A 13,218-nucleotide genomic window follows, 5' to 3' on the forward strand; every position below is an offset into this window, starting at 1 on the left:
TGGGCCTCATATTATGCATTTAGTCTGCGTTGCAATTAAAATTTGGAACAGAAAATATGGACAAATAGCTTTGGAAACTCCCACAAACATTAAAAAAAATAGACACATTTAAAATATGTTGTGCACAAATGATTACATTATATGCAGTGGTGGTATTCAGCCAGTTCTGACAGATTTTGGAGAACTGGTAACGGAAATTTTGAGTAGTTCGGAGAACCGGCAAATAGGCTGACCCCACCCCCACTGCCTCCCAGCTGATCTTTGTTTGTTGCCCTGAACAGGAGAACTGAACTGGAAAGCAGGTTAGTGGGGTGGGAAGGGAATGGGGATTTTGCAGTATCCTTCCCCTGCCCACACCCACAAAGACACGCTCACAGAACCGGTAGTAAAAAAATTTGAATCCCATCACTGATTATGTGTGTTCTGCTGGAGAGGTCCATGATTGCCATGAAGGATCCCAACTTCAGGGCCTGGAGATTAAACTCCTCTAGTACTAAAAACCTAGGAGGATTAATATGAGGGACGGCACAATTGGAATGTCAATAATACATGGAATTATTTTCTTCAAATTCAGTGAAACGCTAGTTTCTTACTAGCGGATGCAACAGCTATGTTCAGTTGATTCTTTTAAAACAATTAGGTCACGTTGTCTCTCCTCTTCTCCCCTCTGCTTCCAACTCTTCTCTCTGAATGAGGATAGCACTGCTAACTGGAATGTGCCATCCCTTCTCTTTTGAATGTACAAAACCAGTTTGTCATGTAACCAAGGGTAGCAATGCTGTGGCTTTGCTCTTTGTGGCCCAGAGGGATTTGCCACTAGTGGATAAAGAAATGCTAGCTGCAAAAATTGGAAGCTTTAACCATCTACATTATTTCTAAGGAGAAGCTTTGGAAGAGAAGATATGGCAATACCCTGCCTAAGTAACTCAAGGGCTGGTCTTTTGATGCCAGTTTCCACAAATTGTGACTGCACTAATGACATATTGTAAGTGTATGAGAGCCTGGGAATCCTTCCCATTACTATTCAGCACCTCATGAGATTTACTAGCAAGCAGGACACAGCGAGTATTTATACAGGCCTTCTTCTTACCGTGGTTGATGCTTTCTCTTGCATAGCCACATACGAATTGTCTTTTGTATTTTAATACAGGCACTTGCTCTGTACTTGATTTTGTTTTTCACTGAAAATAAAAGGAAGGGAAAAGTGAGGGAAACCTCATCAACAAATGTCTAAATACAGAACCCACTATTCTGAGGGGGTGGGGATGGATGGATAGCTAGACAGACAGACAGACAAGCAGACAGAGACAGAGTGTTAGATAGATTTTATACTACTGTATTTTTCAGAGTATAAGATGCACCGGAGTATAAGACGCACCAAGATTTAAAAAAAAAAAAATTAAAAAAAATTTTTTTTGCCCTCCCCGGCTCCCCGGAGCACTCTGCAGGCCTCCTAAACCCTCTGAAAACTGACACATGGAGAGAGTTTGGGAGTTCTACAAAGTGCTTCTGGGGGCCGGGGAGAGCAAAAAGGAGATGTATGGGGGCTTGATCATCCTAAAGAGTGAAGCATTTATCGATCTCAAATCCACTTTTCTCCACCCCTCCCCAGGGCAGGGCATATCTCTACGCTTTATTTTTCCTCCTTCCCTCTGACCACGCAGAGCTGCTTTGGCCAAGGAGCAGCCGTCGGCTCGCTTCTTCTCTTTAATGAGGGGCTGCTGAACCGCCACTGCTGCGCTTGACCGGGAACGGCCCATTGGGCGAGGAGGGGGGTGGGGATCCCTTTCATTTGGATTAATGGTTCCTTGTGGTGGTCCCTGAGCCACAAAAGGGAAGCCCAAAGAAGACGACCTGGCAAGTCTGTCTCCTTGAACAACCAAGCTTGTTCACAGCCCTCTTCGCAACCCCGCTTCCTTAGTCTCAGTGCAAAAGCAGATGCCAGGCTCCCAGCTACCATATCTCTTTGCTGCATGACAGATTCGGGCAGATTGGAGGCGGGGGTGGAAGAAGAGAAGAGGAACAGATTGAGAAGTTAAAAACCTGGAATGGGATACAATCAAGCTCCTGAGATCACTTCGCTGCCACCCCAAAATGTTGTTACTGCGATCTCTGCTGCCTGGAACTGCCCGAGAAGGGGCAGGTGAAGTGGGCTCTGCAGAGATCGCTGTAACAGCATTTTTGGGTGGCAGCGCACTGTTCCAAAGCCAAAGCCTTTGAATCAAGCATGATTGTACCCCGTTCCAGGTTTTTAACTTCCTGCTCTAGGGTCCAGAGAAATCTAGCGTCTCTGAGATACCTCTCATTTGCAGGAGGAGGAGGAGGAGGGAGGGTGGCATATACAAATGCCTCTGAGTAACTGGGAAAGAAAGCTGTGCTTTTTCGGGCGGTAGTTTTCAGCAGGTTCTCACAAGATCAAAAAATCTTGCAAAACATTGGTTTTCCTTCAGTATCTTGTGGAATTTCAGAACAGGACAAAACTTTCAATATTATTGCAAAAGTACACACAAAATCAAGATTAATATTCCTAAATTGTGATTTTTGATAATCACACAACATTTCTGCCATTTCTTTATGAAAAGAAAATACTCTAGTCTTCCAAGTAAGCTTAAAAAGACACAGTTGTGGGTAGTTTTTTAAGTTTGCTCACATGATAGAAATAGCATAACACTTACACTTATATATCACTTCATAGTGCTTTATAGACTTCTCTAAGCAGTTTACAGAGTTCAACATATTGCCCCAAACAATATGGGTCCTCATTTTACCGACCTCAGAAGATGGAACTTCTGCAGTTGACAGAATTGGCATGCAATACTGCATTCTAACCAATGCACCACCACAGCTCAGTGGTGATCCTCCCCCTATCACCCCATCTCACAATGTATTTTTGAATACCTACATTTGATGACTGATAAAGAACACCACTGAACCTTCTTCCAACGGCTGCAGAGAAGCCAGTGGTTCACACGTTTAATCAGGTCAGCGAGATGATCTGGATCAGACTTCATGATTTGATCAAATTCTGCAAACTGAATACGGGGTTGGGGAGGAAATGCCATTTAAGATAACCAACAAGAATGTTGACAGATGGAGAATTCTGTTGTAAACAGAATGTTGCAGTCATGACAATGGGAAGAGACCCCAGTGGTTGCCATGAGGTTCTGATTCATGATACTTAATAACATTCAGAATCTGCCTATTTGTATATATCTCTGACACAGTAAAAATTGTGACTACTGATTCTGATATCATGTTTCCCTGAAAATAAGACAGGGTCTTATTTTCTTTTGACCCCCCCCCCCAAATAAGCGCTTGGCCTTATTTTCGGGGATGTCTTATTATTTTTGAGGTGCAGGAGGCAGCAAGCATGGTCACCTTCTGGCTGCTGCTGTGTTGCAATATTTTTGGGGAGGGCTGGCTTATTTTTGGAAGAGGACTTATTTTAGCGCCTGCGCTCAAAAGCCCAATTGGGTTTATTATCCAGGGAGGACTTATTTTCGGGGAAACAGGGTAGTTATATTGAGGGTCTCCACTCAACTTTAAGCTAGGAATGAAGTTAAAGCACAGAACCAAAGCAATAAAAAAGTATTATTTATCTGCCTTTTAGAGAACACATTCATAGTAAATAATTAAAGGGGGGAGGGGGTAACCATCACACAGACCACAGGGGATACCACTCTTAGCACAGGTAGAGCTATAAACAAAATAGTGTCTACCAATACATTAAACATGGAGATGGCCATGTCAATACAGATGTTAGCAGTGATCAAATGACAATGCATCATCTTATGAAATTACTTTCAAGAAAGGTAATGCTATCCTTTACCTCAATTATTTTGCAGGCAAGTTGAAGAGAAATTAATTTTTTTAAAACTCAATTTGTGTTCATTTATACTTCAGAGATATCAACATTGCTTACCTTGCCAGGTCTAAAGAACACTTTGGTTAATCCAAATTTATAATCTTGTTCATTTAAGCCAAGGGCTTTGAAGAGAGCCTGAAAGAAAAGAAATCGACAGTTTTACAAATCCTTTAAAGGAAGAAAAGTATCCGTGAATATCAACTCACCATGAAAAAGGCACATATAAAAAAGCACTTGCATTCTGAATATAAATACCTTGCAGAAGAGTCTCGGATCCAGACGGGTCAGTTTTGCAGGCATATATTTTTTATACATGTTATAAAGTTCATGGAATGAGGCTCGTGATGGGAAACCACCTTGCATTAAGTCCAAAACAGACACCATTCCTAGAGTTAAAGACAAGCAACAAAAGAATCGCCACTAAATTAAAACAATGTGATAGTCAGTAATTATATTTATATTTTGAGATTGGTATAAACAAAAATATAGCTAAAACAAGAAACACAAACCCTTAAAATGAGCTTCAAGTTTCAATTAAAATCAAGACTGTCTCTGTTGACCTTTCCAAATATTAGCCCTAATCTCTTTCAACTGGTTTAGCCAAAAATCAATGGAGTTAAAAGGCAGGCAAAGAAATAAACAAATGTTTATTTTCACTTTTAAACCAGAAAAAAATAAATAAAAACTAGATGAAGAATAATGTAATTAATAGACTTTTTGGGGGGCAACCTTTATAAACTTTTGGCTGACATCAGGATTGAAAAATTGATGTTTTATGGATTTATAATAAGGAATGGGATATAGGATCAAGATGTTTAATCTTAAAGGGGTGAAGAAGTATTACATTTGTTTATTCTTGTGATGAAGGTTATTTATTTTCTTTCTCTTTAGTCTCTCTTTTCTTTTTCTTCTTTTTCTCTTTTCTTATATTTTTCTTTGTTTCCATTCTCTTTCTCTAAATTTAGTTTGTTTTAATTAATATTATTGCAATTTAAATCCTTACTAAAATTATATTTTTAAAAATAATGCAATTCATGATTAAGACGGACAGAAAGGAACTTCATTACTTCCCTTGTCTCCTTTTCTACAGTATTGCTCAGAGTATCCAATCTCCAGACTATCAGCCAAAAATTGAGTCAACAAAACACTAATTAAGTGAAGATGTTAAGGATTTCTGATTTGCTAAATTAAACTTTAAACATAACTTGCCATGACAAGCAATAGGAATGTTTGCCAAGTTGAACAGATGCTTGAAGACTAAAAGCTTTCTGGGATGCAAAAATTATAAAGAAATTAATAGAAATACTAGGATAGCAGCTAATTAAAACAAATGGTTTAGCCTGAAATAAGGCTCATTTAAGGCAACTATAATCATCAATTTCAAAATCAGCTCTGTGAAGTTATTACGTTTGTTAGTTAGGTCTTAACCATCTTTAAGTTATATATTAACCTCACGTAGTTCTGTTAGGTCAATAAGAACACCTGAACACCTTCCGGATCTCTCAGTTTGGAAGAGGAAGATGAGATAGAAGGAATGGACTGGATAGAGATCACCAATTGTTTAAGTTGTTCTATTCCTATAACAAAAGGGATGCAGTGGTGGCTCAGTGGCTAAGACGCTAAGCCTGTCAATCAGAAAGGTCGGCAGTTCAGCGGTTCAAATCCCTAGCACCGCATAACAGAGTGAGCTCCCGTTTCTTGTCTCAGCTTCTGCCAACCTAGCAGTTCGAAAGCATGTAAAAAATAGGAACCACCTTTGGCGGGAAGGTAACAGCATTCCGTGCACCTTCGGCGTTTGGTCATACCGGCACATGACCACGGAGATGTCTTTGGACAGTGCTGGCTCTTTGGCTTTGAAATGGAGATGAGCACCGCCCTTGAGTCAGAAATGACTAGCGCATATGTTCAAGGGAAACCTTTACCTTATTCCTATAATGCACTATAAGAATAGTACGATACTGGGGGATATTGCAGTGTCCCGGAGCCAATGGATCCATTTGTCCTGGCTTTGCTGCCCATCAGAATCCAGTCTGGCTTCTGATCCAAACTAATTTGTACGATTCTCACCTACAAGGTACAATTATTTTATTTTTCTTTTGGTGGAAGGGGAGGGATTAAATGAACACCTGAACTTTACTAAGAACATTCTACCACAATAGTTTAGAAACAGCTAGTATATTGATAGTATTGAATGGCAGATTGATAATATAGTGTCCAAAGTGCAACCACTACAGGTGAATCCAGTTTTTGCGATGGTGGAGAAGGCAAAAACTCAATGATGATTGAAAAATGGTATCTTCCTAATTGGATGATGCACTGTTCTTATATGTTCAAAAAAAATAGGATGCTCAGTTTACTTTGGGTTGTAGGCATTTGGAAGGGTTGTGATCTGTAGTCTTTCACATATTTCTAAATAAACTACATTTTAAGTACAAAGAATACTACATTATTTTTTTGCACTGAAAGTTTGAGAAGTTTATTAAGTTTATTTTTTTTAATCTTTTAACAGTCAATACAGTATTATCTACATCTTATTATTTTGCAGAATAATTTCACTGCAGCAACAGAACACTGAAAAAGCTCACTTTTTTCCTGTCTAAAAAACTCTTACACAAAGCACTGCGATTCGGTTTTGCCAGAATCCCCATTTGAATATTATTAGAGATCTAAAGTATCATCTTCAGAAGATACACTAAATTACCTGAACATTGGAGCTGAGAGAGGATTTGAGCACCTTCAAATTGGTGACTGGTCATCTTTAGATTGGGTTTGATGCATCGAATAAAGCTTGACCCCTATTGTAAAGGCAGAAGATTAGCATAATCATGATTAAGACTACTTGAAAAGGATGTTAGAGACAACTCATGCCACAATACTCTTATCTAGTCCCACCAGTGGATATTTTTCCTTTTATACATTTATATTAAGTCTCCCACCCCTCCTTTTTTTTTTAATAGCAGTAGCACTTAGACACCGCTTCACAGTGCTTAACAGCCCTCTCTAAGCGGTTTACAGAGTCAGCATATTGCCTCCCCCAACAATTTGGATCCTCAATTTACCCATCTCGGAAGGATGGAAGGCTGTGTCAACCTTGAGCCTGGTGAGATTTGAAGTGCCAAATTGCAGGCAGCCAGCAGGAATAGCCTGCAGTACTGCACTCTAACCACTGCGCCACCGAGGCTCCTGAGTTAATAAACTCAGAAGCAGTAAATACGTTGAAATATTTAACTTTGACCTAAAGACATTGTTTTTACACCTCTATAAATATTGTGTGAAAGCTTCCGCACAGAGATTGTCTTTCCATAAGACCACCAATAACATTCAATTCATACCAAGCTTAATACCTAGCAGAAACATGCAACTTCTCAAATGCCTGACCTCTACACAAAAGAGTCAAGAGCCTTGGGAAAATCAGGTCTTCTAAGGTTTCTGATATTTGCTCTAGCAGCCTACAAATGCTGACAGGAAGGAAGATGACTGCTCGGCTGGGGTCATCGTCATCAGGCCACGGAAGTTTGGAAAAGAAGGCCAAGAGTATTGTTAAAGCCACTATAATGCCCACAGTGGGGAGATTAGCAGCTCATTTAATGCTTAACTAATTTTTTGTGTGTTTAAATGTGGAGAAATGCATGACAAATCAATTTCATTTGGAGGGATAAGAAAAATTAATTCTATTCAAAGCCATTTAAAAGGGAAACAAAAGGAGGAAAGGGAAGAAAATATTTATACTTAGCGGTCTAAACCCAAGGTGGGCAACTATGGCATCTTTATCACCTCTGGACTTCAACTCCCAGAATTCCTGAGCCAGCATGAACTGGCTACAATGAATTCAGAACCATGTCTGATTTGGCATTTAACCTCTGGAATGGGAAGCAAAATGCACAAGACTGGCTAGAGTGGTGCTCCTGCATCGTCCTTTTGCTATCCTGCACATTTCATAGAGGACCACAGACTAGCAAGAACTTCCTCTAGTTCAGCAGCAGGTAAATTCTGTTGGATTGAGGTCCGATACAAGGCTTAATGTGGCATATGAAGCGCAGCATTCCAAATCTGAGCAGGACCACAAAATGAAATGCACTCCTTTTATTTCTTAAATCATCACAAACATACAAAAAAAGGTTGAATTTATTGTTCTGGTCCACTGTGGAGGCTCACAGTAAAGAGGAGTTGGTGGGTTACATGTCATCTCCCATCTGCAAGTTTTTAATTCTTCATTTAACATTTTCTTGCTCACAATTTATATATATATATAAATTCTCCAAATAAATTTGTTCTGAAATGTTTATGTTAAGGACTACAAATAAACTACTGACCCCAAAGGGCTCCAATCTCTCTCTAGCTCTTTTTTAAAAAAAAATATTGGTCAGTTTCCTGCAAGCATGTTGCCCTAATTCAGTGGTTCCCAAACTTGGCAACTTTAAGACTTGTGGACTTCAACTCCCAGAATTCTGGGAGTTGAAGTCCACAAGTCTTAAAGTTGCCAAGTTTGGGAACCACTGCCCTAATTCTTTGGTGTAATGCAGAATCACTGATGAACTGACTAGATGATTCTATACCTGTAAAACAATAAAGGATTCCCATAATACATGGATTTAGCCAAGATTACTCTTAAAGCTAAATATGGTGTTTGTGGCAGCTCCCATCTGCTCCCTGCCTTTTTTTTTTTTTAAAAAAAAGCCAAATATGCAAAATGCTCATGTGTAAAATTCTGTTCAAATTTAACTGAATGCCCTGGCTTTAACAGATCTCCATCCTTGCATTAGTACAACAAATCTAGGGTTTATTTTATTAACAGATCTAGTGCAAAAATACAAAAATAGATGAGACCTTGTAAACAGAAGGCACAAAATTTTCCATGACTGTTTACTTACGGTGCTGCGAAGCTTTTCCAGAAGCAGGTTTAGCTGAGTCTGTAAAAGAAAAGCATCTGTGTCAAAGTAGACACGCACGAACAAAACACAGGGGAGGATATGTCATTATCAGCATGCATCTCTCAGCACTGGCTTTTTGCAAAATATAAACTGTTGCTGGAATGGAGTGCAAAGTCATGTGCTGGGCCTGACAATTGCTGGACCTCTAATTCTTGGTTGAACACCTCTAGCCACAAAGAGGTTTACATCTTTGCACACCGACAGGTAAAGGAAATACCTGAGAGCGAAAGAAAGGAAGGGTATGTGAATGCCAAAACCAAGTTGTCAAAAGATGACAAAACCAGCTGTGAAGAAATGCTCTTAGGAAGAAGACAAATCTGTGCCCCTGTACTTACAGCAGAACGCTGCAAGCAATTTTCCCAATCAAATACCTTTCCGGTACCCTGAAGTATAACTCCTATTAGACCCAGGCTGTATGGCTAATGAATGCCATACAACTCAACACCTGGCCAATCCTTTCCATTAATAGCTACCATATTCACAATAGTTTAGGGACAGCTTTTTTACCCAATAATCTTATTCCACTGTTATACAGACCAGATGAAGTTCAGTTGGGGTCTTCCTTCATGCAAAAATCATGAAAACACAAAATACATCTTTTTAGTATAAGATTCTTGGTGTTATCTGAGCTTGGGGTTTTTGTTTTGTTTTTGCAGACATTTCATAACCTAACTAGGTAACATCATCACACTAAATGGGAATGTGATATGCTCTCTGTTTATGTGCAAATGGCTTCCCCTGGGAGTGAGTGTTCTTGGTAGTTACTTGATTAGGTTGTTGTTTACAACCAAGTTCAAGAAGCGCCAGGACCCACTGTTCAACCCTGAGTTACAAATACTCTTTTCTATTGGTACATCTTGTTAGGCTGGTATCTGCCTTGCTGGAATATCTTCTGCCAAGCATTTGATGATAACTGAGATAGGAGACCCTGGGTTACCAGTTGTTGATTTATAAAATGACAATTTTGGTAAATTGGTTTACTACAAATAAGAGTTTTTATATCAAATTTAAATCTCTGTGTGTGCGTGCCTTATTTTCAGGGAGGTGGTATTATTTTTGATGTGCGGGAGGCAGCGAGCGTGGGCATCTCATGGCTGCTGCTGTGTTACAATATTTTCAGGGAGGGCTTATTTTTGGTGGAGGGCTTATTTTAGCATACGCGCTCAAAAGCCCAATTGGGCTTATTATCCAGGCAGGTCTTATTTTGGGGAAAACAGGCTATCATCTATCTATCTATCTATCTATCTATCTATCTATCTATCTATCTATCTATCTATCTATCTATCTATCTATCTATCTATCTAACTGCTGGGCCAGTGATGGAAAATCAGATGGTTAATATAATAAATAACTGTTAGGTATTTTTACATGCAGAATAAACCGCCAGTGTCATAAGAAAACATCCATTATACCCACCCAACCCACCAGAGAAGGGAGGCCGGGAATGTTGTGGGTTCAGTCTCCTAAGGAGGTTCATCTGGTGGGACACAAAAGAAGGGCCTTCTCCATGATGGCTCCCTCCCTTTGGAATATCATCCCTGCAGAGATGGCCCCCACTTTAAAACTCTTTTGCAAGGCCCTAAAGAACTGCTTTTGCTAGTGGGCCTGGAGAATCCAGAGTGGGATGGAGCCAATCAAGTGGCTCATTTGATTCACTGCTGTGGCTGGGGGAGGGGCTTATTTTTGTTACCTAGGATTTTTATTTTTTTGTAAGCTACCCAGAGTCACTGAAAGTGGGTGGCCAGCCATATAAATTGTCTAAATAAATAAATTCAAGCATTCAGTTCCCCACCAACAGGCGAAAGCTGTAGAGTCCAGGAACAGTTCCATAACGGCATCCTATTTTTCTAGAGTTCACCAGATTGTGCATATAAGAATCTCTTGTTTCCTAGGACAAAATATACCTCCATCCAGGCAAGCCCATTACACCTCTTCCCCTCCCTGTCATTTATGAAAATATTAGGGAGGGGATATTTATTTTAATTGTACATAACTCATCTTAACACATTGTGTAATGCTATTGCAAGAAAAATAATCAACCAAAATAACAGCTGCTTGTAAAGAAAGTAGCCAAGAGTAGACCTCATATAGGAAAAAAAAGGAGCGATATCATATACAACCACTCTCATTAAACTTTTAAAGCCAGTACACTTAAAATATCTCTCTCTCTTGCTTTTGGAAACTAGAGCTGTTGCCATAGTACTCAAGGGCTACAATCTCTGTATGTAACAGAAGAGCATTACTTGTTTGCTTATTTTGAGCTCATGTTGAAACCCTATCCCTTCACCTGAGAAACGGATCTTCCGTCTCAAGTTAGTAAATGATCCTGACCTGGCTCTTCTGGCAGGGTTGTGCTAATTAATTAATTAATTTTGTTTCCCCAAGTAAAAATGCCACTTCAAATAAATAGTTTGCTGGCTTACAATCCTGCTGCCTCGAACTAAGATTAAAACAATCCAATAAATAAATGAAAACTTTTAACAAAAAAAAATAACAACAGACTGAACAAAATTAAGGAGCAGTGCCTACAACAAAATTCAAAATCACTCGTGCAAAAAAAAAATGGAATAAACAAATTTATTTCTCTCTCAAAGGACAGGTGAAATAACCAGCAGGAATGCATTAGCTGATAAAAAAACAACCACCAATGATCTCTGATTTAAATGTTTTACATTACATTTCATTGTGTTATATGGCTTTGTGCTTGTCTGGTAGCTCTCATTCTACACCTAGGGATAGAAGGGCTAGGTAAGAAAGGAGGAGGGCAGTAAGGAAGATGTTATGAATTGCTCCTTCCTCCCAGCTGCACTGAATTGATGCAGGAAATACAGAAATAGCACTTAGATACTGCTTCACAATGTTTTTACAGCCCTCTCTAAGTGATTTACAGAGTCAGCATATTGTCCCCAACAATTTAGGTCTCTGTTTTTACCGACCTCGGAAGGATGAAAGGTTGAGTCATCCCTGAGCCAGTGAGAATCAAACTGCTGGCAGTCGGCAGAATTAGCCTGCGATACTGCATTCTAACCACTGCGCCACCACCAAATATCCACCTAGGCTAGGTTTCAACCCATTTTTATTCACAAGAATTTGCTCATGAATGCATATTTACCACTGAACTGTTTGGCTAAAAATTCACAAATCCAATTGTCTGCACATCTGCAGCATCTGGCATATCCTTCTTTTGCCTTTAGTGTTCACTGAAAAGGGCACAGTGCTCTGAGGGAAGGCATTGTGTATACAGGATGCAGGAAACTGACCCGTTTTATTTATTTTTAGATTTTTTTTATCCCACCTTTATTGTTTTTATAAAGAACTAAAGGTGGTTAAATATGCCTAATACTTTTTCCTCCTCCTATTTTCTCCATAACAACAACCCTGTGAGGTGGATTGGGATGAGAGAGAGTGACTGGCCCAAGTTCATTCAGCGTAAGGTGGGAATAGAACTCAGAGTTTCTTACTTTCTAGTCTGATGCCTTAACCACTAGATCACACTGGATTTCAATGAATTTTAAAACTTATTCAAAAGAGAACATGATGGAAAAGCAAAAGAAACATTATTTATGGTACTAAATGCATAATTATTACCCTTGGAAGAAAATCAGAATCCTATTCTAGAATGGAAACTCATTATCACCAAGCAGAATTGACCAGCTGGAAAATAAAGATTTCTCTTATTAACATTAAGGATTCCACAGAGTGGCTAATTTCCCTTCAACCTTTTCTTGGTTTTTGCCTGCTTTTCCTCTCAATCTCTGCATAGCTCTCCCCCAGCCATCTTGTGCTTTAAAGGCCAACTGACCTAAAATTTAATAGAAGAGAACACTTGTAGGGTTTAACTGTGGGGATCTGTGGTTCTCTCTGAGGATGGTTGTTTCCTTGTAGACATTTCATTACCCAACTAGGTGATATTATCAGTCCACTGATGATGTTACCCAACTGAGTAATGAAACAACAGCAAGAAAATAATCAACCTTAGAGAGCACTAAGGATCCCATAACATTGTTTGGCAGAAACAGGAAAGAGGGGAAAAAATAGAGAAGGCTTCACGCAGTGCTTCCAAACCCAAGTAAATTACCCCAAATTGGGTCAGTGGTTTTTCTGTCAGTAATGACACACAAACCCATTAACCAATCAGAATGGGGACATTTAAAGTGACTTGAAGTGTTTTACCTAAATTGGAAAAAAAGGACTTTCTGATAAGCAGTTTTGGGTACTGAAAGAAAATGTTTGGGAAGCACTGGCTTAAACATATAAAGAACAGAAGGCAGCCAGGAGCCACATTTATAGCTCATGATAAAGGAATAAAAAATAGAAACATATCAGACTCTTTAGTTAGTTAAAGGAAAAAAAACAAAAACAAATTCCTGGTGCCCTGAGATTGTTTTCCCCTTAAAAGCTGAGTGTTTTTCTTTCTTTTTT

The 13,218-nt window shown here is 39.3% G+C and overlaps 1 protein-coding gene across 6 annotated transcripts in view; it reads right to left on the reverse strand.

Annotated features, from left to right (window-relative positions):
- MYO6 (myosin VI) overlaps positions 1–13,218 on the reverse strand; it is a 120,009-nt gene that overhangs the window by 19,414 nt on the left and 87,377 nt on the right. For all 6 annotated transcript variants that reach the window (XM_087718847.1, XM_087718846.1, XM_087718845.1 and 3 more), the window contains exons 19-24: positions 8,737–8,775; positions 6,567–6,660; positions 4,121–4,251; positions 3,923–4,000; positions 2,903–3,032; positions 1,091–1,181 (exon numbers count right to left, since the gene is read on the reverse strand). In XM_087718847.1, the coding sequence (XP_087574973.1) occupies positions 1,091–1,181; positions 2,903–3,032; positions 3,923–4,000; positions 4,121–4,251; positions 6,567–6,660; positions 8,737–8,775 (563 nt within the window). The remainder of the gene's footprint in view (positions 1–1,090; positions 1,182–2,902; positions 3,033–3,922; positions 4,001–4,120; positions 4,252–6,566; positions 6,661–8,736; positions 8,776–13,218) is intronic.

This window comes from Thamnophis sirtalis, unplaced genomic scaffold (assembly GCF_051295495.1).
Source record: "Thamnophis sirtalis isolate CommonGarterSnake01/CBP01778 unplaced genomic scaffold, rThaSir2_p1.2 scaffold_6, whole genome shotgun sequence".
In the NCBI taxonomy this organism is placed as follows: domain Eukaryota; kingdom Metazoa; phylum Chordata; class Lepidosauria; order Squamata; family Natricidae; genus Thamnophis; species Thamnophis sirtalis.